A 22,619-nucleotide genomic window follows, 5' to 3' on the forward strand; every position below is an offset into this window, starting at 1 on the left:
TCGATGTGGTTCGTGTTGAAGGAAGGGTCTAAGCTTTTGGCGATGTGAAAAAGTTACGTCAGCCGGGTCCTACCTAACGGTAGTGCACTCCAGGCAATAATTTGTCCACTTGAACTCTTTCTACTATGCCTACAGACCTTCCATACGCTGCTGACGCTGAAGTCTCACTATCCTATGACGAGATAGAGGTACGCACTCCCCTTCACTTAAGTTGGCATTTCTACAACTTTGTTATATAGGTCCTGCGACTGCAATACGAGAAGGAGCTTGCACAGTCTCACATCACCGTCCAGACTAAATTTAACTATGCATGGGGGCTAGTGAAGAGCCCAGTACGCGAGAATCAGGTTGAGGGTGTGCGACTTCTGCAAGGTTCGCGTTGCTTCGGTGTCTCCTTTCCGCGGTGTCTAACTTGGCGCTGCACAGAAATATACCGGACAGAGCCGTCAAGACGGCGAGAGTGCTTGTACTACCTAGCACTTGGATACTATAAGATGGGCAACTTCACAGAAGCAAGAAGCTTCAACGGTATGTTGAGGATGCGTCTCCTTGCACTGTCTTACCTGGCTATTTATACTCGATGCGCAGACCTCCTGCTTTCACGGGAGCCCACCAATCTGCAGGCACAAAGTCTAGCATCACTGATAGACAAGGGTGTTGCACGAGGTACGTCATTTTTTGGAGTATTTTTACGCCTTACTGATCTGGGCGTGCAGAGGGATACGTGGGTATGGCACTTGCGGGCGGTGTAGCCGCAGTCGGCACCCTCCTCATTGCGGGTCTTATACGGCGAGCAACCCGCAAGTAAATCGAAATGAAGAACTCTGACACGACTTCCTATTTACACTTGCACCGTCACCCGTACTGTCTGCACTATGCATATTCTATATCACGATTATCCCTTTGCGCAAAACACTATTTCGTAAATATCGGTCACTGGGTCCGTATGTACAGTAGCCGTTGAGTATTCTGGACACAATGCAATATATGCCAAATATATATACTACCTTCCCTACTTCTGTTAAACCTGAAATTGACACTCCATGACCTTGTACAAAACAGAAGTCCACGAGCGCTCGAACATTGGCGCTAGCCAAGATCACTGTTACGAAGTTCGAGTCGAATGGCTCCAAACTTCAGCTCAGTCGACACAACAGGTGCCAGTAACATGAGCAGGCCGCAGCTATATTAACAGTAAACCGAGTGTGCGAGAGCTATAGTTACATTAATTTAGCAAGTGTTCTACGAAGACGAGAACAATGCGTCCAGAAATACGGACAATGATTAATGTCACTGATGGTATGAATCCGCATTGTCATGTTTGGTATAGATACTGGGCGGGGCAAATGGTGCAGCAAAGATACATGTGATTGAACCACTCTCCGATCGTACAAGTCCGTATGTGAATGACAAAAGCCCGTGAATTCTAAGTGAGTGCAAGTGTGGTCATTTTCGTACTCGTGGAGCTGTGCTATCGTCATGTTGGCAAGAAAACAGCTGCGCCACAGTCAGTGCTACCATTACAACGAGGACTGCGTTGCATTACTCACCTGCTTGCGTATTCATATCCCCTGTCGATAGCTAGATGCACGCTGTAGGTCTTGCGAACATCGAAAGGGTGTTAACGTACCTTGAACGAAACTATTCCTATGAATAGAAATGATATGCATACTCCCGTCTGGAACATTATCCAGAAACAAGCCCACACTGAGCAATTTAATCAGCTTCTTCCAATGTATCACCACGTAAAACATCACCATGCGCAGATATTCGTGGAAACATAAGATTGAACTGCGTGCAGTCAGAATCATTCGCTTTTCGAAAGAACTTGTCATCTGTCAAGTCCCCTACAACGAATCAAGCGAATGGATGGTATATGAAAAGAATTGAAGCATACAGATAACGTAGAACGTGCTAAAATTGCAATTTTCATTAGCTTGAGCTCCTAGCACAGACAAAGCATCGATACATACTTCATAACGCCAACGAATAAGCAGTACCATCGAAGAGCTTGCCTGTTTAGGCTTCAGCACCAAGGCGATGTCATCGGATCGCTCCACTCACGCATGTCCGATAAACCAGAAGCCAACAAGTAGACCCTCGTAAAACAATGTGAGCAGAATAGTCCTGCATGAGAGTCAGAGCATCCGTGGAAGCGAGGTGAGATTCTTCGAGCTCACAGCTTGTCTCGCACAAGAACCAACGGAGTAACAAGCCCCAGGCCAAGGACAAAGCTCAGAATTTTGGCGACAAGAGAATCGAAGCCAGCCAGTATGAAGACGCCACCAAAAACGCTCGATCCCACATATCCTGCTGCGAGTATGATTGGTGGACGGCCACCCTCGACAATTGTTGCGCCTGTTATTGTGCTTGTTATAAGATGCGATTAGGCATCAGGGTGGATCAGGCTTACCACCTAAATTAGGATCGATCGTGACCGATGATATGGTCCCTCCAGTCAGGATGGCCTGGACACCGGACGGCGTTGTTCAAACAGGAGCTGTGCCTGGCAGCGAGACAAACTCACCGCTACGATGTGGCAAAACTCATGCCACCCAATGGTAAAGAGTTTAAGTGGGTTAATTAGCGTCCGTGCGACTGGTATATTCCATATTCCGAATATAACCACGGCATAAACAACGGTCTGTGGGTGAGTTCAAACACAAAATGTTTATGGAAGAGTACGTGGATTTGAAGGACGTACAACATATAAAACGACTATCTGAGAAAGGTTAGTGCAGGTAAGCCATGCGGTACGTGTCACCTTAAGGCGTCATAAAAAATATACGGACCTGGTCGTGAGTTGGGGTAAGCGGAGGCGTCTGGGGCGCCTGGGTAGCAATGGGAACATCCCTTGGATACATGGGTTGGCAGAAAGCCTGCCGTATCGATCAAGGCTCTCCAGACAAAAGGAATAGCAGAGAAGCAGGAGATCAAGGACAGCACAAGGAGGCGTGAACGCGAATTTTGAGAGTCGATTTCCTCGTGGACGCCTCAAGGCTTGCAGTACTTAGAAGTCACAGCAAACCCTGCCTCTCTTAAGCAAGCTCAAGTCCGCTTCCGTAAAGGTTCGATTTTCGTGGGAGAGTGAAAGGCGCGTCAGTCACGTGTCACACACGAACGCGTTGATTGCAGTTTTGAGCGGAGTGCGAATCCAATCCAATAAAGTCTAGGCACTTGGCGAGCTGTATAACTTGCCACACTTGCTTCTCCCCTCTACCACATCACATTTTTGCTGTTAGCTACTTGTTCGGTTCAAAAACATGGTGAGTATACGCTCTACAACACCTGGAGTCATCAGCTGAATGACTTTCACGCAGTCTGGAAAGGGAAAAGCGTAAGTTACAATGCCTGCCCCTAGCTAAGCTCAGGAAGTTCACATTCCCTCAAGTGGAAAGTCTTCGTCTGGAAAGACTGGGAGCGATTCAAAAGCTCAATCGCGTTCATCAAAAGCCGGTCTTCAGTTTCCTGTCGGCCGTATTCACAGATTGTTGAAGAAGGGCAACTACGCACAGCGTGTTGGTGCTGGTGCTCCTGGTGCGTCACATCCGTCATGTGATTTCAAATATTAGGCTGACAATTGAAATCGCGTAGTATACCTTGCTGCTGTCTTGGAGTATCTTGCTGCTGAAATTCTGGAGCTTGCTGGCAATGCCGCCCGTGATAACAAAGTTAGTGCCATCCATTTCTCCATAGCACGCAATTGTTGAACCACAGACAGAAACAACGTATCGTTCCCCGTCACCTTCAACTTGCCATTCGTAATGACGAAGAGTTAGTCATTATACTTGATTATTGATCTGATATTCATATGTTCGTCAGGTTGAACAAACTACTTGGTGATGTCATCATCAGCCAGGGTGGTGTCGTGCCATTTATCAACCCAGAACTTCTTCCCACAAAAACCAGCAAGGGCAAGAAGGAGGGTGCTTCACAGGAGGTCTAGAGCGCTGCAGAGATTTGTATTCCACATTTGTATCATTGTACTCGTTCGCCTTAATCTACGCAATTGTACCTTAGACATCGCAAACTTCGCGTGGTATTTTAGTTGGAGCGGCTACCGGACTCGTCAAAACGCAGGCAAACGCTTGTGACATAAGTTATATTGCAAGTCAAGAGCATCCGTACATATCAAGAGCATATTCTGAGCTAGATCATTGTTCCATGGATCCGATTCATATGCGAACATTCAGCAAAACATCATACCCTGTCGACCACCTCATCTGTCAACCACCTCATCCTCTGCATCACTAGCCATGGTCCTCCTGGAGAAAGCACTGCTTCTGCCAATCTTGCTTTTCCCATCTGCGACCCCCAACATCGACCCTGGACGTGTTGTCCCACCAGAGAGCCTCTTGTAGCTCGGGGATGGAGGTGGAGACTTTGACATCGAACTCCTGTTCAAATTCGCCACCATGCTGCTTACACTCCCTCCACCAGCCGCTCTTGGGCCACGGGATATACGCGGACCGCGCACAACTGCCGCCTGTCCAGAGGAATGCCTTGACAACCCAGTTCTTCCGGCGCTCAGAACCTGATCTTCTGCTGGAATAGCAGGCGTAGCAGATGAAGCAAGGGGAGACGGACTGCGCGCTGGCGATGCACTGCCAGAGCGTATGGCTGAGTTGCGCCTGAGTGCCTTGATTGGGTTGTGGGGCGTGGCAGGTGTCACGGACACTGCAGGCGAGGGTGGCTTCTCGTCCACCACAGGGGGTGGCGAAGCAGGCGGAGAAACAAAGGAAGTAGGCTGTATGCCGGAGCTAGGGACATCATCAACTTCCGGGGGCGGTTCCCGGAATGTAGGCCTGGGGGGTTCGTCGAACTCAGGGGGTGGCTCTTTGAACTCTGGACGTTGAGGTGTCGTGTCGTGTTCAACAACAGCAGGAGAGCTGACAGATTGTTCAGTACCATCAAATTGCTCACGCTCCTCGACGGCTGCATCAGACATTTCTGGTTCAGTATCGAAGCTCTTCGACTCTGAGATCGGTGAAGCGTGGACTGCGGCGTGTGGAGCTTCTGGAACACGCTCAGGGATTGTCGCATCCGGAACCTGAGCAATGGCTCTCTGTGCTGCTTGCTGGGCAGCTAAGATCTCCCGAGATGGAGCACCGACAGAGATTCTGCCTCGGCTCATACGCATGTCAACAGGTGCTGTGCGCTTCCGGATCGGGATGCGTCGCTCGGACTCCCGCTTCTTCCTGGCGATAGTAGGGGGGAGAATATCATCGTAGTTCTTGAGCAGATCGATAAACAGAACTATGCAGCCTAGAGTATGAAATGATGAACATAATGAATGGAGCAACCACTTACGCGTAGGGTGGCGGTCCTGGATGGACAGCTCCGTCTCCACTTTGGGTTTGATGATCGCTGTTAAATTGCGTCAGTTCGTACTGCGAGTCGTGTAACTAGGAACGTACTGCGGCCGATTGACAGGGCCAACTTCGTGAAGTAGATGTCATCTGATTCCTCTACACTTGTCGATTCAATTAAACTAAGGCGCAAGTCAGCAATTTAACTTGAAACTATATGCAGCAGGCGTACTTTCTGAGATGAGAAACAATAGCATCTAGGACATAGAGATGGACCTTTGGCAGATGCTGAAGAGCCACTTGCAAGTCCTGGAGGTGTTGTTCTTCCGAAACGTCGCCATAAGCTTTTGCAGACCCAACTATCCTCACTATCAGTCTTTAAAGCCGCCTGGACATGAATCAACTTACCTGTAGGGTAGAGTTTCCTGATATCATCCCATCCCTCCCAAAGAGCGAGGGGCGGATCAAGCTCAAGAGCCCATAACTTGATACCACCTGCAAGCACAGGAGCATCATATTTGGCAAGCATCTCAAGCGAGAAAGGCTGTTCGGGGGGAACGGCATTAAGAGCCTCTCTAAGGTGATGCAACGCAGGAAGCGGAACTTCGTAAATCCAGGCTTTTCGTTTTTCTAGACAGGCATCACGCTCTGCACGACTCTGCACGACAGATTTCACTTACCTGAGTCATTTGGCAGACGGTCATATGTCTCGGTCAACGCATTGAGCAACGCCGTCAGCACTGGCGGGATCAAGTCCTTCTTCTCCTCGCCAGAGGTAAGTGCATTCCAACCACCCTCAGCCCACTTGCGCAGGTCAATCCCAAAGACTACATCTGACTCATCGTGTGCAACAGACTCATACAGCTGCGGGACAGGTCTGAAGGGACCGGTGCGGTAGCGTTCCATGAGCGCGGTTAAATCCGCGTCGGGCTGGTATGAGGCAACCAAAGTGGCAGAGTGTTCAATGGATGGTTCGAATGCCTTGGGTATGGTGGCCAAGGTTCCTTGGTACTGAAGTAGCACTGCAACGGCTTGGATTCATGTCCTTGACGTGTGATTCACGAGGGCTTACCTGTCTTGACGGCTCTCAGCCTCTCCATCTCCCCTCTCTGGAGCGTTTTCAAGGTTTCCTCGATACGTTCCTCAAGACCAAGCCTCTGTCTGTCAAGTTTTCTGACAGCGACGCGATAAATTTTGTCGGCCTCTTCGGCCTCCACGCGAAGCCTGATGTGAGTGGGCTCAGTCTGTGCGTTGGTGTTCAAGGCCTTTGTAACGACATTCACGAAATTATTCGAGCGCTTGATCAGGCTATCCGCCAGAGGTGCAAGGTTACGCCTCGGCGCGGATGATGCTGTTTCTGTTTCGGATCCAAGTTCGAAAGCCTAGTGGCGTAAATGAGCGCTTCAACAATCATCATATCAAATCCACACCCACCTTTGGTCGGAACTGATAATACGCTTCATCAGAATGCTCAAACTCATTGCCAAACTCGCCAATACGACGAAGGAGACCGTCTCTTTCCGTCAGCTCCCTCGCGGCGTCTTCAGCCCGATCGAGATTGCCATCAAATCCTGGTATATTGATGTTCAACCAAGCAACAAATTCTTCACCCGTGAAGCAATCTGGATATTCTCCAAGTAAGGGGAACTTGATGGACCGTGGCTTCAGCTCAGTAGCAGCTCGTGAAAGCAATGTAGAAACGGTAGCCGGGGGTATTGCCAAGCCTGCCAACAGAATAGGCGTAGGAGGCAGGGGTGCGTCCATGGTTGATGGGGACGTAGTTTCCAACTTTGCAGGAGGCAAGGGAGGCGACAACGGTGGCGGAGATTCCATTGGTCCGGGCGACGGCGACTCTATTGCCCTCATTTTGCCTTTGTCCACTTTTGTGAAAGCCTTCTCTTCTGATGTCTCGCTTGCTGCATCAGATTCCACACCTGAATTCGAGGTCCCGGCAGCCTTGCGCTGGATTTCCTTGAAGCGCTGGGCAATGCGTTCAGACACCGTAGCCGAGCGCTGTGGTTGCGTGGTCTTGTCACGTGGCAAAAGGCGCGGAGAGTTGGTGTAATGATCCCCTAGATCATTGTTAGGTGCAAACTTCGCGCTTGTAGAGAACGTTGTATCAGATTTGGTGGATGGGAATAAGAGAGAGTACTCACTCATCCTCTGCCTCATCTGCCCGACGTGTCTTTTGAAGATAAGAGCTCTTTAGTTTAATAACCTGAGCAATTTGGGTGAGGATCTCGTGTTTATGGTCTGCGCTGTCTCTTGCCAACACACACCTCCTTTTGTGAATCTTCATAGGCACGCAGCCAGTTGTTCATGACCATAGCTTTGCTGGAAGAAAGGCGCTCCTGCAAAGAAATGACATCACGAGTGAACAACATGGTATGTCTGCATATTTACCTCGTATCCCTGAGCCCATTCGTTGAATGGGTCAGCTACAAGAGCCCGTAGGTCCTTGGAAATGTCTTTGTGAACTTGGCCTTGTTTTTCCGACTCTGCCTGAAGTCCACGGAAAGCCATCAACAACGAAGCCCCATCATCCTTGTTGAAGCCAGCGCCTGCAGGAGGTCAGCCTGCGGTTTCAGCAGAGAGGTCACATCCACCGACCATGTGAGCCAATTGCTACAGGATGCTGCAATGATGTTGCAATCTGAGCCTCAGCGGCTGCACGAGCCTGTAATATCTCTCGTTTCAGGATATCTGAAGTATCGGGAAGGAACTCACTCTTATGAATGCAACAATCTCATGGTTCTCCACTACACCCTGAAATTATCGAGATATTAGACCAATACCCTGAGTTAGAGACGCGTTCTTACCTGTTCGAGCTTATTATACAAAATCTCCAAGCCTTTCCGATAATCCTGAGTCCAGAACGAGTTAGTAAATGTTAACGGCAGGGATAGTACTGCCATGAATGAATATTGGGCACTCTGAACAGTGCTCGGAGTATGTCCAAGAAATGGTCTTGAGTAAAATGATGTTCAGGCGCACTGCTCCAACGTTGGGTACGGAAACTAGACAAGAAGGTGTGTTCAGGGCTTTCAGGCAGTGACAATATTTCCACGTGGCGGACATATCGGGTAGGAAAGACCGCTTGGCCAAAGATGTGAACGTTTCATTTCTCCTGCAGGTATCGTCCAAATATTTACGATCAAGTAAAATTGCTCCTGAGATGCTCATCCAGCTAGGCTCAACAGTAAATAAATTTTTATAAAAGATGAGCGGATGGTCTTGCAGCCTTGCAGGGGTACCGGTTACCGTGTTTGCGGAGTTTGCCGAAATGACATTGGACTAATTTTTGGTTTGAGCAGGCTTGAGCGGAAACAAGTCTAACGGGGACGACGGCTCGAGTGTCGAACACGACTCATTCTGCGTAAATTTCTGCCAATGGGTCATGTCTCAAAACGCCTTTATTCTTCTGCTTCAAAGTTAGCTGTTTCCACTTCACGACTGAAGCAGTTTCCGCCAAAAGAGGCCATCCTCGTACCAGACTCTGGCAAACCGAATTTCTTTGACCCGGAGTTATGGGCAGCTCTCCAACCCCCACCTACGTCTGCCCTCACCGCGTTTGCCCACCGAATAGGCCTTGCAAACGTGTTGTCATCAGCAGATGTAGTCCGACGCGCTTGCACACACAAGTCGTTCCTCAATCTTCATGCTAAATATTACCCTTCGAGCCCCACACCCCCAACAAACGCGAATCTTGCGACACTAGGAAATTCGTTGATGGGACTATTTGCATCTGAACATCTTCATGCCGCATACCCACATTTGCCGACTCGCGTTTTAAAGGCTGCAGTCAGCGCTCATGTTGGTCCATTGACATGCGCGAGTGTCGCTCAGGAAATGGGTGCAGTACCCCTACTACGGTGGCATAGACAGGTAGAGTATTAAATGTTTAAAGTACAAGCACCTCGTTGCTGATCGAACATTTTAGCCTACGACACCAATGTCTCCAGCACTACTGCACTCGGATGCACTAGCATCAATACCGAGGGCAATAACTGCGCTTGTTTACCAAGAAATATCACTCCAATCTGCACGGAAATTTGTCCAGTCGTTTTTCTTGAGTAGGCAGGTTGATCTGCAGAGCATGATCAGATTCCGTGACCCAAAGCGAGCCCTTACAGAAACAGTGGAAAAATTTGGTCGTGAACGTCCAAAATCCAGGTATGCTGCCCGGATATAATGTTCGTATCTCATTGAACTGAAGAGCCTTTACCATACAGATTACTGAAGGAGACTGGTCGTTATTCGAATTCGCCCGTATTTGTTGTGGGTATTTTTTCTGGACAGGACAAGCTTGGCGAGGGTTTCGGTAGCTCGTTAAAGATGGCAGAATACCGGGTAAGCACCCTCCAGGTATACCTATCCATAATTATCTTACTGTAGGTGTCTTAGGCGGCTGAAGACTCGCTACACCGGCTATACCTTACTCGGACGCCAGACCACCTTCTCCAAGTCCCCTCATCGACATTCCCTTTCAAGCAGGGCAATATCTACAAGACTGGATTGGAGGTACCATACACCCCCGGGGTGCTCGGTGAGGCTGAAATTCTGTATGCGAGCTCAGGGCGCAGCAATATTGTCGCTCCCAAGCGACCGACACTAGAGGAGATAGAGGCGAGACGGGAGGGTCTGGATGTATAGTACACAATCTTGCTTAATCTGCACAGTTTACTCTTGAAGTTTTAAGAGCGATGCGAAGACCCCATACAAGAAGGAACAACTGTGTTCCTTCTATAGGACTGACCAGCGAAGACCAACAGGCCAGCACTCATCCTGTATGACTTATGTCAACCTACTTGACCGTGCTGAAATTCCATGGAAAGTATTTCCATCGTTCAAGATGCTTCCACATCCGGGATCTAGAATTCAGACGCCTTTGTTGTCCCCACGCATTTGCATCATACCACCTGTTGTGCTATATGTGTTTCCCTCACCATGACATGCGCTGTCCGACTAATAACCTTAGTTGGGAATGTCTTTCAAGGAGTTTGTGCCACTGGAACAAATGAGAAAACAAACGAGTTGAGTCTTCCCTGGCGTCCTGCTGCCGCATAAGATTAGGATGTCATAGAGCAGAGCAAAATACTGGCACAGTGGCACTAACTACATCTGGTTGTACTGGCTATATTCACATGCGGCATCCACTTTCATATGGAGGGCACCACATAGTGTTGGGCCGTCACTACCAGTCCCACTTGGAAATCAATCTAGACATTTGCCGATTGTCAGAGTTCATCGTAATGCCCAGCAATGCGTTGCGGAAAACTTTTTTGACTCCTATGAAGCTGATGTATGCAAGATGAGAATGGTGGTTGTGGGGTGCGATGAAAAATTTGTATCCAAGACTACCTTGTCAATGATAATCGTCGTCATACATGCACGACAATACTAGTAACAAGAACAGTCTGTACATAATGAAATCTAATGAGCCCGTTCATACCAGTAAGGGAGAAAGTAAATCAAAGACTTCTATGCGGAGAAGGGAATAAAAAGTCCCAGAATACATGACGAAGGTGAGATATAAACATACCAGCAAAGGGGAAAGCAAATCATGATGAACGTACATGACAGAGATGAGTCCAATATCTGTCTCGGACACAAATTGAAGAAGGAAACAAAAACAAGAAACGCACATGCCAGAGATAGATCTATGATATAAATCACCAGTCGAGGAGCGTACAGATCGAGGAGGTAGTAGAGAAGGAAATGAGAAACGACTTGCTCTGATAGGCCCATGTGTGCATGACCATAGCCGTGATATAATATCGCGTAGAAGGAAATAGTAAAGACGGCCGATTAGAGTGTCGTCGAAATTGGGTTGTAGGGGACCTCCGGCCTTAGAGACTTGCGGCGTGGTGTAGTACGCGTGGATTGGAAGTGGCCTTTGACTTCTTTAGCAGTGAAGCGGGTCGCAGGGGACAGGAGGCCGTCGTCCGGATTGGTTATAGGGGACCTGACATCGAAGCGTACAGATCGTGGAGATCAGTGAAAGGGAACAATATATTTGGCTCTGCGTTGTTGTTTCAGGTCTAGGCTGTCGAAGCAGAGTAGTTGTGAGAGGAGGCAGCTTGAAGTGTCAAATGGTGCGCTTCGTAACTAAGATCAGAGGCTTCCCCTCCGAGATGGAAGACGGGCGATCTTCAAGAGACAGTGCCTCCATCTTTCGGGTCACCACATCGATGGGAAAGCTTGGTCCAGGAAGAGCGACGCTGGGATCGGTAGATGAAGTATCGGAGAGAGAGCCGCCTCCAAACGTCGGACCAATGCGTCCACAGAGTAGGCGGGTTCAAAAGGTGGAGGACAATGTAGAGGTCTTGTGGTTGTTGTTGTTTGAAATAAGCGGTCGAAGCTTAGAATGACGAAGCGGATTATCGAGAGCAAGAGCTGTCATTTTGGCAATCAGAATATCAAGCGTAGGCTAGGCTAGTGCACGTTCCTTGCGAGGCTGTATCTCAGAAAAATCATCGGAGAGATTCGAATGTCAGATAATATGGAAACTAAAGATACGCTGCGTCTTACCTCGTGAACGATGCTTTCGCCACTAAACGGCTCAGTCGTCAGCATCCGAGGCATCATCGTCCGAGAGGACGTCGGCGACAGAGTCGTTGTCATAGGTACAAGAATGGCGCTGAAATTGATAGAAAGGCGTTTGCAGTAGAAGTTCGGCGAAGTGAGAGTCATGCAAGTCATACAGATATCATAGTACGTGATTGGAACGAACGTTGTTTCCGTCAATTCAATTGAACGCAACATAGATGGATTCTGAGATATCTGCAAATGATACAGTTCTACAGTGGTGTTTTCATTATGCGTGCAAGTATAAATTGGGGTGGATATTGTTATTGTCGACAAGCAGATAGAGTATGATACAGCGAGGCCAACGGAATCGGACAGGACCTGAACGGCATTGTCGATAACAGCTCGTTTGAAGCAAAGACCGAAAGGAAGCCAGTGGCGACGAGCACAGTAATGGTCATGGCGGAAGAGATTATAATGATGAACATGCTGGTACGCGTAGAAAAGGGGAATTGCTGAACTGCAGAGATTGGCTTTATGTGACGGTATTACTCCAGGTTTGGACACGCTGCCAACGCGATCAACAGACTCGCGTTTGTCACGTGCTTATAAAATCAAGTGACAGCAGGCTCCCAGCAGTAATTCACTTGAGTTTTAAACCATGTGGCATGTCACTCTAAGTCTCTAAAGAGACTGACTGATAGTACCTGCTAGTCTCGTCTCGATGGACTATAGACAAGTGAAGATAGTCCGAGTTGTTCCTTCTATACTCTGGTCCACTGGTACTGCAGGACACATGCATTGACAGGTGACGTGGTTGAGAATAAGTCAGTAATTATTGATTACTGAAGTTCGCGCGCTGCTGATCCACGCACGACAACGTGACGCTTGCCAAGCGGGATTCGACGATCCGTATTGCCCGGGCCGTGATATAAGTACTTCAGCTACCGAGATTCCTCCAAGATACTTGTTGATTTCTGGGCATGTCTACCACGAACAAGAAAACAAACGAATTCCTTCCTGGTATCTTGCCACCCCGTGGTACTGGCAGGACGTTGTCGAGCCGCAGGACAGTGGCATTGAGGGGTCTGGTGGTACTGGCCACTGTATTCGCATCCACTTTTCTATGGAAGGTACCATATGGCATCGGGCCGTACCATACCCACCAGGAAGTTAATGCAGATATCTGCCCTCAAGTGTCTGAGCTCATCCCAAAGTCCAATGGTGCTTTGTGGAAGGCTTTGGGCGACACCTATGAAACTGATGCATTCAAGATGAGAGCGGTGGACTGGCTTGCAGGGGCTGTTAGGATCCCGTAAGCTTATCATTCACATTGCAAGCCTCACCAGAGAACTCACTAGTACTAGAACAGAATCCTACGATCAGATGGGTCCTGTCGGGACTGACCCACGCTGGGAGAAATTCGGTGCTTTTCACGACTATCTGTTGAAGGCCTTCCCACTGGTGTAGGTGTGCTTCTAGTTTATTGTGTGTAAACTGACTATCCCTGTAATTGCACAGCCATGCTTCCCTTGAGGTGACGAAAGTCAATACCTATGGCCTGATATATGTCTGGAAAGGAACGAGCAGCTCTCTCAAGCCTCTCTTGCTTGCAGCCCACCAAGGTGACCTCAGTGCCCTTCTTGCGTAGCCAGTCACTGGAATTTTTGTGATTCAGATGTTGTTCCTGTGGAGGAGACCACAATTGACCAATGGCAGTATCCACCTTTTTCTGGGCACTTCGACGGTGCGAGTGTTCTATTACAATCTATCTGATAACCTCTGATGAGTATGATAGGTGAGCGAGTATGGGGACGCGGCTCGCAAGACGACAAAAGCGGGCTGATAGGTGAGCTCTTCGCAAGTTATGCGCTTTCCGTTTGGCTGATCATGGATGCACAGGCATCATGTATAACATACCTCATAACCTTTCTTTCACTCTAATTTATGTTTTGCGTTAGGTCTGCCATGGAGAATATGCTGGAGAACAAGTTTCAACCAACCCGAACCGTAGTTTTAGCGTCCGGGTTTGATGAAGAGACCAGCGGCCTTCACGTAAGGACATCATCCCACAGTTTGACAACTAGGCTGAACCATCGATAGGGTGCTCAAATGTTGGCACCAGTGTTACTGGAGATGTTCGGTGAAAATGGTTATGCCATGCTAGTGGATGAAGGCTGTAAGATGATGCTCTCTTTGCCATAAATCAAACATTCTAAACCTGCACTGCTTTGGGTTACAGCTGGATATGGCGAACAGTTTGGCCGAGTCATCGCAACTCCCGGAATTTCGGAGAAAGGATATTTGGATGTGATGATAAATGTTGCATCTCCTGGTGGACACTCGAGTCTTCCACCGTATCATACTGTAGGTCTTTGCTCTAGAATTAATGGCTGGGTGCTCATATCAGCATAGAGCATTGGCATACTGGCGGACATGCTCGTTAACATTGAGAGAAATCCATTCGAAGTTCATCTTGTAAGTTCTAGAACACCAATAGGGCAATATAATAACTCTCGCGCAAACCTCGCAGGAAAGAGGTTCACCGACATACAAGATTGCACAATGTCTTGTTCACACACCTGACCTTCCTGCATCACTGCGAAGGGACATCATTCGCGCAGAGCATAATGAACTTGCTCTTCGCCGCGCTGAGCAGGAACTCTTCAAGAACCCAATGTTTAAAAATCTTGTCGGAACCACTCAAGCTATTGACCTCATTCACGGAGGGGTAAAAGTCAATGCCCTGCCAGAGCAAGCTTGGGCTGTAGTGAACCATCGCATTTCGACGCAGAGGTTGGTGATTAATCAGTATCGCACAAACACATGCTAACATTGAGTCTAGTTCCGTCACTGCAACGAAAGGGCGTGATACTGAACTGCTCATATCGCTGGCAAGCCAATTCAACCTATCATATACTGCCTTCGGTGCTAGGATAACTGATGCTGATGCTCCCGCGTTTGGCACCTTGACACTATCTGAAGCTTATACGCACGGACTTGAGCCTGCTCCAGTCTCACCCACTGGACATGACGCCGTGCCTTACCAATTGTTATCTGGTACTATCAGAGCTGCATATAACTCTCACAGAGGTCTTTCAGATGATGACAGCTTGATCATCAGTCCTGGAATCATGTCAGGCAACACAGGTCAGTGACATCTGTTTGGTCATCACCATGTGATCCTCACGCCCTTGATAGACACGAGGTACTATTGGCAGCTGACCGAGCACATCTTCCGCTATGGCCATACAGACGGTGCTACTGGTGGAAGCATTATTTCTGGGGTACACACCATCAACGAGGGTAAGACTTGATTTTTTCCCTCTCTTCCGTATTTGATGCATGGTTTCATGACAGCCATTAAGATCAGCAACTTTGTTGAAATGATTCAATTCTTCACCACACTTATTCTCAACGTTGATGAATCGGAGTTGCCCTGAGAGAGAATTTCTGTATTTTAGTATACTGAAGGAGTTAAGACGCGGTGCCCTTTGCATGGCTGTATGGGAACAAATATGAGTAGTAATGGTACAAATCGCTGATGTACGTGAGTAAGCTAGTTTAAGTTCGGCGTCCGAGTTACTGTCAGTCCTGAGTTTACGACTCATGACAAATTTTGACCCATGACATGCATGACACTTGACCCTCTGACTATTAATGGATATCCAAAACGGCCCGTAAAACGGTAGTTATCAGCCAGTGGGATCATATATATCAGTTTCCAGCTTGAAAGGAGAATGATCTTTCCTGTCTTTGCAGGCTTCTGTCGCATAACATGTCTCAAGTCAATCTAGTCGAAAAGAAAGCTGACGAGCTTCCAGGTATTAATGCCCGCACATCCACTACGAAGCTTTCGAAGGCCAAGGCTATCGCATTCAAGATCACACTCGTCACTGCACTCGCAATCTCTGCTTCAACATACTTTGTCAAAAGACCCTTGAACGGTTCCACTGTCGGCACCCTCGAGAATGGCGTAGATTTGTGCCCTCAGGTGGACGAACTTGTTCCCGAGAAGAATGGAGTGATATGGGAAAGTCTCCAACACGTGTACAGTACTGAAGAGTTCAAAACGAGAGCTATAGACTGGCTTGGGGGAGCTGTGCGAATTCCGTGTGTTTGTTTCGCCTGCGATATGCTGAGTGTCTGCGCTAAATACAGCCCTCAGCACAGAAACGTTCGATGACATGGGAGATGTGACAGAGCCTGTTTGGGAGAAGTTCCTCCCGCTACATGATTATCTGAAAGACTCATTCCCTTTACTGTGAGTACTCTTCCGCACTGTGCCATTGTTCAGTTCACATCGTGTGCCAGTCACTCAAACTTGGAACTTACGAAAGTCAACACATACGGACTGTTATACGTATGGAAAGGCTCAAACAGTGCTTTGAAGCCATTCCTCCTCGCTGCTCACCAGGGTAAGTTCGTTTGTGCATCATACATATCTATATACTGACTTATCGGCCGCTAGATGTGGTCCCTGTGTTAGAAACGACAATTGATGAATGGCAACATCCTCCATTCTCCGGTTACTTTGATGGTCTGTACAGTAGTTTCATGATGGGTCGCATGTTTTTAACTGATACCTTGGCAGGGGAGAGCCTTTGGGGTCGCGGGTCGTGCGATGATAAGAGCGGTCTAATCGGTAGTGTTCCAACATCTAGTTCTATTCCTGAACTTATTGACTGCGTCTAGGGATCATGTTTGTGTCCTTGTAATGTTCAAGAAAGGTATACTGATTGCCGTAGGTCTGCGATTGAATCTATGCTAGAGAACGGCTTCAAGCCGACTCGCACAGTTGTGATCGCGTCAGGATTTGACGAGGAAGTAAGTGGAATACGGGTAAGTTGCTAAAACTCTGTACAGTTACATTAGCGCGTTAACATTGAATTCCGGTTCAAGGGTGCGTCTTCCCTAGCTACCGAAATGATAGAGAGATTTGGAGAAAACGCCTTTGCCATGCTTCTCGACGAAGGCTGTGAGTTATTGTTGGACTGACTAACACGATGAGTAATGAGGTTCTGGTTGACAGCCGGGTACGGTGAGGTATATGGTCGTGTTATTGCAGTACCTGCAATTGCCGAGAAAGGTACCTTGAACGTCCAAATCAAAGTTACATCTCCCGGTGGCCATTCTAGCCTTCCTCCACCTCATACAGTGAGCTTTCTCGTACTCAATTATTCACCAATCGTCTCTGATTTTTCAAGAGCATCGGTATGCTTGCAGAGCTCCTTGTACAGTATGAGAAAAATCCCTTCGAGACCCACTTGGTGAGTTTTAAGAGACTGGCTGTGACGATGCACTGATACTTTTACGGTAGACAAGAGGATCACCGACTTACAGGAACGCTCAATGCATGGCTCAATACGCTCCAGGCGTCAGTTCCTCGTTAAAGGAACACATGTTGCATGCAGAGCACTGCGATGAAGCGCTTCGTGCCGCTCAGGAGGAACTCTTTAAGGACCGTACTTTCATGAGTCTTGTCGGCACTACTCAAGCTATCGATCTCGTGGACGGTGGAGTAAAGGTAAACGCTCTCCCAGAACAGGCGTGGGCCATTGTGAATCACCGGATTTCTACAGAAAGGTAGGACTTTTGATGCAAATGAATAGTATTGTCGTTAACACGTCTAATCTTGTCTGTAGTTCTATTGCCGCCACAAAAGTGCGCGACATCGAATTGTTGAAATCTCTCGCAAACGACTTCAATCTGTCTTACACGGCTTTTGGTAGCTATGTTTCCAATGAGGATGCACCTTCATATGGCGCCTTGACCCTTTCCACTGCGTTCGGTGACGGCTTGGAGCCAGCACCAGTCACTCCGTCTGGCGAAGACGCTGCACCGTTTCGGCTTTTATCTGGGACTATCAAAGCAGCCTACAACTCCCATAGAAATATTTCTGGTTCAGATGCAATCATTGTGAGCCCAGGCATCATGTCCGGTAACACAGGTAGGTTTTTGAGCACGTATCACACTAGCTCTGGTAACGATTGGAATCCAGATACACGGTTCTATTGGAAGTTGACTGACCATATTTTCCGGTATGGTCACCTTGAGGCAGCCGGTGGAGGGTCTCTTCCTTCTGGCGTGCACACAGTCAACGAAGGTACACATTTTGGATTGGTTTATCAGCAATTGAATGGCTAACTGTTCTCCAGCGATCTCCATCAATAGCTTCGTTGGGATGATCGGATTCTACACCACTTTGGTTCTCAACGTAGACGAATCATCCCTTCCTTAAAGTAGGGTGTCAAAATGGAGGTTTGCCATGTGATATCTACACGTCACTGTGATCGTACAGCTCATAAATGAGCAATTCCCTCGCTTGCAGACTTCTGATATATCTGAGGCCTGAGGCCTGATAGGGCAGTTAAGAGCAATGTGTTAATCAGGCTCACAAGTCTATGGCGTCTAGAGTCGAACGCAAAATAATAATCTTCAATATTTTCATGTGCCCTCTCTGCTGATATTGCACTGCACTGTCCCGATGAGTCGCCCTTGTTATGGATTGCAGTCCCTCCTAGGTGTACTCTGACTTATATCCACGGTACGTGACATTCAGTGATCAAATGAACAGAACCGCATGACTAGTCGCTTGAGAAGATGGTATATATTCCAAAGAACCTGAAGCCCACAGCTCGTCTATCTATTTGGAGTCTGCATCGATGAAATCCTAAAGAGACACAAATGTGGTCCATGCTCCGTGCGTTGTAGTAGTCGCGTTGCTGGCAGTGCTCTTTGTTATGATGCAAATTACAAGTCGACACTCAGTTTGCGATGTCAAGATGATGGATGCGCTGGCGCAAGATGTCGTACAAATGTGTAATGGTTCAACTCAGTATCTGTTAACATACCGTGCTAGCACCAGGCAGGATGAATTTGTCCGGCTTTTTCAAATTTGCATTGGTCACGATAGGAACAACAGTTCTTGCTGAATATGACTACCGCGTCCGACTTCATATCACGTTCAATTTAACCTTGGGTCAGCAAATATGCTCAAACAATTCGATCCTTTCGGGCGTGGGATACACGCCTCTCGTGAAGATACCGCCTACTACGTTTGGCACAGCAAGACCACTACAGAACACTCGATCCAGGTGCATTGCTGAGGCTGTGATATTAATTTGCCGCATCTCTGACAAGTTGAAAACCTTGGACGATTTTCTGCGTGGTGATGAACAGGCTCAGGAGGAGGTGGGCCTATTGATCATGCTTATCATACAGATACCCAAGGACGGGGCCCTGTCATCGAATACCATCTTTTTTTTTTTTTCTATATAAATATAAAAAAAAAGAAAAGAAGGATAGATTTCGAAATGATCGTTAGACAGTCGACTCAAGTTGTCTAGGTTCAAGTACATAGGAAGATTCGTCCTACTGGAGAGGAGCTGAAGAAATGGGTCCAGAGTTCACGCTCTTTGGGACAAATACTTTAAAAGACAAGCCTGGCGTCATGTAGGCATTTGAAGCTTGTTCTAGTTTCTGGCTCAACTTTCTTCGTAGGTCGGCGAGAAGGGAGTAGATCTTATCTGTGAGGACCTCGGTTAGTAGTGAATGGCTACATTTCTAGATTGTCGTCGTCGAAAGCACTGTACATTAGGCAATAAGGTCAGGACGCCTTACGCTCCTGTTCCCCATGCGCCCATCCCACTAGGTCGCCCTGCAACTCAGCTTGTCCGTTGAAGTAGCTATTGGGTTGTCTTGATTGAGAAATTACCAGGTCTCAACACCCCTAAATTCGTTATACAAGGTATATTTATGCATAACCATGATGTTATCCAGGTCTTGGAAGGAAAACATCCATCGAGGTTTGTACTGGTTAGTGCTTAATGTTCGGCTGGACGCGACTGAAGAGTAATATCAGGGTACGATTTACAATTGGTGAGATAATTCATTTCCGTCCTTGAGATCTAGGATATTGTAGTCAACTAGATGCGAGAGCCATAAACATCCTGTGGCTCAACACCACCTTGGCCCTTGCGAGCATTGGCCTGACCCCACCTTGAAAAAATGAGTGAGCAGGTTGTGATGAGATCAACTGAAAATATACTTTTTAATGCGGATACTTTCAATCTGGATGAAACCTGTGGTGTCTGTTGGCTCAAACCCACCGAGCTCGTCCATGGAAGATTGGTGCTCATCATAAAGACCCTGAAAAGCAGGTAAGAAAACATGAAAGTTATGAGTCAAATTCGTTACTTCATCAGAGTAGCGGCCGATAACGACGACGTTACCCTTGTAAAGCTTCAAGCGAACTGTTCCATTGACGGTGCGCTGGCTCGCGGGAATGGCGCTAGTCACGAACTCGCGCTCAGGGGTGAAGAAGTGACCATTGTAGAGAATACGGGCGAGTTCGATAGTGATGAACTGATCGCGAAGAGCACGAACATTGCGGTCGAGCGTGAGACCTTCAATGTCCATATGTGCGACACGTAAAATAGTCGCTGCAGGCGACTCATAACAACCACGAGACTTGACGCCGATAAATCGGTTTTCGACGATGTCGATACGGCCGACACCATGCTTCCTTGCGACAGCATTGAGTGCGAGGAAAATGTCGACGGGATCAGTGATAGGGGGCTGGTTTGCAATTACAACCTTTACGGGAAGACCAGCCTTGAACTCGATCGACAGCTGTTCAGGCTCCGCTGGTGCATCTTTGAGGGATGCGGTGAGTTTCCACATGTCATCGGGGGGTGTGGTGTTTGGATCCTCGAGGATGCCTGCCTCATAGGAGATATGGAAGAGGTTCTCGTCGGTCGACCATGGTTTTGCGGCAGTCTGTTGCACGGGAATTCCCTTCTCCGCCGCGTATGCAAGTAGTGCTTGTCGGCCAGGGAAACGGTTGTAAAATTCTGGATGTTGGAGATTAGGGAAAAGGTTTTGTAAGTTCGGAAAATTGAATCACCAGGAAGCCTCCAAGGAGCGATGACCTTGATATCTGGCTTGAGGCCATAGAAAGCAAGTTCGAAGCGAACCTGGTCATTCCCTTTGCCTGTGCAGCCATGTGATACATAGCTGTCAGAAGACCGCTGAGCTCGGGTGAGTGGAAGATGAAGGCGAGGCTTACTCGCAACCCTCTTTGTCTGCAACGGATATCATACCACGAGCGATAACAGGACGGGCGAGAGAAGTTCCAAGTAGATATACATTCTGCGATGGCGATCAGCTCATGATAACTGTCAGAGGATGGCACTTACTTCGTAGATGCAGTTTGCTTGTACAGCAGGGTAGATTAACTGCGTTACAAATTCACGCTTCAGGTCCTGCGAGTTTATGAGCGACAAACACAGCAAGGTCAACACTGGAAGAATCTCAAACCTCCACGAAGAATTTCTTTGCACCAACACTGAGTGCCTTCTTTCTAGCTGCTTCGAAATCCTGTACAAATAGTCAGTTACCAGCAGCGGATTACAGAAGATATTAGCACCTCCTCCTGACCGACGTCAGCCATGAAGGCGTAAACCTCATAGCCCTGCTCGATCAGCCATGCCAAGATGCATGAAGTGTCTGCAGATCTTGATATTTAACGATAATCTCCCCCGCGCAGATCAACTTACCAAGACCGCCAGAGTATGCTAGCAAAACACGACCTTGTGCAGGAGGTGACATTGTTACAACAATTGATAAAGGACACACGGGCAGTCAGAAGTCTGAAGATCTGAAGTCTTTGAAGCTATCAAGGATCTATTTATGTAAAAAGTAGGCCGGGGAGGACTCTGGAAGCCGAACAGTGACAATTTACCAGATTTAGAATGAATTTTATGATTTATCTGATGGGCCAACAAACATCACGTGATTAGCGCGATCATGTGTTTTGCATCTCCATGACCCAGTAACGTGCGTCGTGGAGAGGGGCGGCAAATGAAATTTTGAAACTTTGCCACCCGCACTCGTGTCACAGTATGTGATCCTCGCATGGCTTACCGAAGTTGGCGATCATACGTTGATTTTTGTCAGCTTTGCCTGTTAGCAGGCTCGTGTTGCATTGCTTGAGATAATCGATCTTCGTGTCTGAGACGTATGGCAGCGGCAAAACAAACGGCAAATGTAGACGGTATACAATCGGTAACGTTCGCCACTCACGCGGTTGCCGAGTTCGCAACTCCGCTTGTACTTGTCTTTCCGGGGCGAGATTCCTTACTTTGGATTACTGGGTGTCACTTGATACAACTGAGAATATTGATATTCTCGCGATACGAACGCTGCAAAATGTTTCAACTCATCCTTCAAATCTCCAGAGTCCAAACTGATACGCTGATCTGCTCTTTGTCAGTAGATATATCATGGCAGGCATCTTGGGCTTACTATTTGACAATCCCGTTGACCCACGGCATGTCCGTAATGAGATTGTGTGTTTTTACGGACCCACCCTGTGAATGATGGTTCAAACTGATGGACCAAGTGGGTCACTTGGAATTGCGAGATGTAGATCACTGTCTCCACACCGTCTCGAATTGAAAGTCATTGCAGTGAATGGTGATAAAGGTGGCAATGGGATGTGTGCGCAGTCACAGGATAATGGCAGATGTTATTATAGCCACAATCACAAGAGTCTTGGCTGCCGCCAGTGTGGACACAAACTATCGGTCGGAAGCATTACTAAGGCGATCTAGGCATTGACGAGGCGGAAGACTGGTAAGGAGCGAGGAAATATTGCCAAAGAGCGTAACGAGTGAAGGTGTAGCGACTGACTTGAATGAGCGAAGCCCGAGCTAGAGTGTCCAGAAGAGCGTCGCGAGGTAGACCACGTTCCTAGCACCCGCTGTAGTCACCCGTCTC

General features: G+C 47.9%; 9 protein-coding genes across 9 annotated transcripts; 5 read left to right on the forward strand and 4 right to left on the reverse strand.

Annotated features, from left to right (window-relative positions):
• The first annotated feature begins 29 nt into the window (after positions 1 to 29).
• On the forward strand, positions 30 to 1,059 carry HD556DRAFT_1404535 (uncharacterized protein). The gene is made up of 5 exons (XM_041303939.1): positions 30 to 188; positions 240 to 372; positions 427 to 528; positions 589 to 666; positions 717 to 1,059. The coding sequence occupies exons 1-5, from the start codon at positions 126 to 128 to the stop codon at positions 806 to 808; spliced, it is 468 nt and encodes a 155-aa protein (XP_041155486.1). The 5' UTR covers positions 30 to 125; the 3' UTR covers positions 809 to 1,059.
• A 16-nt stretch (positions 1,060 to 1,075) lies between these two features.
• On the reverse strand, positions 1,076 to 3,093 carry HD556DRAFT_1404539 (peptidase M50B-like-domain-containing protein). Its single transcript, XM_041303940.1, has 12 exons — positions 2,793 to 3,093; positions 2,705 to 2,722; positions 2,528 to 2,644; positions 2,414 to 2,468; positions 2,181 to 2,358; positions 2,065 to 2,127; positions 1,974 to 2,015; positions 1,898 to 1,914; positions 1,758 to 1,847; positions 1,631 to 1,707; positions 1,551 to 1,581; positions 1,076 to 1,497 (listed from the first exon to the last, which is right to left on the reverse strand). The coding sequence occupies exons 1-12, from the start codon at positions 2,862 to 2,864 to the stop codon at positions 1,478 to 1,480; spliced, it is 780 nt and encodes a 259-aa protein (XP_041155487.1). The 5' UTR covers positions 2,865 to 3,093; the 3' UTR covers positions 1,076 to 1,477.
• Positions 3,094 to 3,167: 74 nt separating this feature from the next.
• HD556DRAFT_907202 (histone-fold-containing protein) lies at positions 3,168 to 4,070 on the forward strand. The gene is made up of 6 exons (XM_041311996.1): positions 3,168 to 3,266; positions 3,321 to 3,337; positions 3,392 to 3,537; positions 3,595 to 3,671; positions 3,722 to 3,774; positions 3,823 to 4,070. The coding sequence occupies exons 1-6, from the start codon at positions 3,264 to 3,266 to the stop codon at positions 3,944 to 3,946; spliced, it is 420 nt and encodes a 139-aa protein (XP_041155488.1). The 5' UTR covers positions 3,168 to 3,263; the 3' UTR covers positions 3,947 to 4,070.
• An 86-nt stretch (positions 4,071 to 4,156) lies between these two features.
• HD556DRAFT_907214 (uncharacterized protein) lies at positions 4,157 to 8,390 on the reverse strand. Its single transcript, XM_041311997.1, has 14 exons — positions 8,129 to 8,390; positions 8,037 to 8,075; positions 7,920 to 7,986; positions 7,713 to 7,870; positions 7,589 to 7,660; positions 7,466 to 7,527; positions 6,744 to 7,410; positions 6,382 to 6,691; positions 5,990 to 6,331; positions 5,718 to 5,939; positions 5,542 to 5,668; positions 5,418 to 5,491; positions 5,311 to 5,367; positions 4,157 to 5,256 (listed from the first exon to the last, which is right to left on the reverse strand). The coding sequence occupies exons 1-14, from the start codon at positions 8,222 to 8,224 to the stop codon at positions 4,220 to 4,222; spliced, it is 3,330 nt and encodes a 1,109-aa protein (XP_041155489.1). The 5' UTR covers positions 8,225 to 8,390; the 3' UTR covers positions 4,157 to 4,219.
• A 309-nt stretch (positions 8,391 to 8,699) lies between these two features.
• Positions 8,700 to 9,962, forward strand: HD556DRAFT_1448021 (ribonuclease III domain-containing protein; the record flags this gene model as incomplete). The annotated part of the gene is made up of 4 exons (XM_041307368.1): positions 8,700 to 9,194; positions 9,250 to 9,482; positions 9,542 to 9,659; positions 9,714 to 9,962. The coding sequence occupies 4 exons, from the start codon at positions 8,700 to 8,702 to the stop codon at positions 9,960 to 9,962; spliced, it is 1,095 nt and encodes a 364-aa protein (XP_041155490.1).
• A 1,777-nt stretch (positions 9,963 to 11,739) lies between these two features.
• Positions 11,740 to 12,002, reverse strand: HD556DRAFT_1448022 (uncharacterized protein; the record flags this gene model as incomplete). Its single annotated transcript, XM_041307369.1, has 2 exons — positions 11,740 to 11,766; positions 11,841 to 12,002. The coding sequence occupies 2 exons, from the start codon at positions 12,000 to 12,002 to the stop codon at positions 11,740 to 11,742; spliced, it is 189 nt and encodes a 62-aa protein (XP_041155491.1).
• Positions 12,003 to 12,488: 486 nt separating this feature from the next.
• Positions 12,489 to 15,459, forward strand: HD556DRAFT_1404573 (uncharacterized protein). The gene is made up of 14 exons (XM_041303941.1): positions 12,489 to 13,152; positions 13,205 to 13,303; positions 13,359 to 13,462; positions 13,516 to 13,584; positions 13,636 to 13,686; positions 13,740 to 13,746; positions 13,799 to 13,892; positions 13,941 to 14,016; positions 14,080 to 14,204; positions 14,253 to 14,315; positions 14,371 to 14,633; positions 14,683 to 14,987; positions 15,039 to 15,143; positions 15,198 to 15,459. The coding sequence occupies exons 1-14, from the start codon at positions 12,821 to 12,823 to the stop codon at positions 15,278 to 15,280; spliced, it is 1,776 nt and encodes a 591-aa protein (XP_041155492.1). The 5' UTR covers positions 12,489 to 12,820; the 3' UTR covers positions 15,281 to 15,459.
• Positions 15,435 to 18,329, forward strand: HD556DRAFT_907300 (uncharacterized protein). The gene is made up of 15 exons (XM_041311998.1): positions 15,435 to 15,539; positions 15,600 to 15,950; positions 16,006 to 16,101; positions 16,152 to 16,255; positions 16,309 to 16,377; positions 16,432 to 16,482; positions 16,533 to 16,539; positions 16,586 to 16,679; positions 16,740 to 16,815; positions 16,870 to 16,994; positions 17,045 to 17,107; positions 17,158 to 17,423; positions 17,483 to 17,787; positions 17,839 to 17,943; positions 17,996 to 18,329. The coding sequence occupies exons 2-15, from the start codon at positions 15,616 to 15,618 to the stop codon at positions 18,076 to 18,078; spliced, it is 1,779 nt and encodes a 592-aa protein (XP_041155493.1). The 5' UTR covers positions 15,435 to 15,539; positions 15,600 to 15,615; the 3' UTR covers positions 18,079 to 18,329.
• A 1,112-nt stretch (positions 18,330 to 19,441) lies between these two features.
• HD556DRAFT_1499451 (argininosuccinate synthetase) lies at positions 19,442 to 21,449 on the reverse strand (the record flags this gene model as incomplete). Its single annotated transcript, XM_041308933.1, has 9 exons — positions 19,442 to 19,838; positions 19,888 to 19,988; positions 20,037 to 20,692; positions 20,746 to 20,855; positions 20,908 to 20,990; positions 21,038 to 21,103; positions 21,159 to 21,218; positions 21,268 to 21,347; positions 21,398 to 21,449. The coding sequence occupies 9 exons, from the start codon at positions 21,447 to 21,449 to the stop codon at positions 19,766 to 19,768; spliced, it is 1,281 nt and encodes a 426-aa protein (XP_041155494.1). The 3' UTR covers positions 19,442 to 19,765.
• Between the last annotated feature and the right edge of the window lie 1,170 nt (positions 21,450 to 22,619).

Source organism: Suillus plorans (genome assembly GCF_016647745.1).
Source record: "Suillus plorans strain S12 chromosome Unknown HD556scaffold_70, whole genome shotgun sequence".
Lineage (NCBI taxonomy): Eukaryota > Fungi > Basidiomycota > Agaricomycetes > Boletales > Suillaceae > Suillus > Suillus plorans.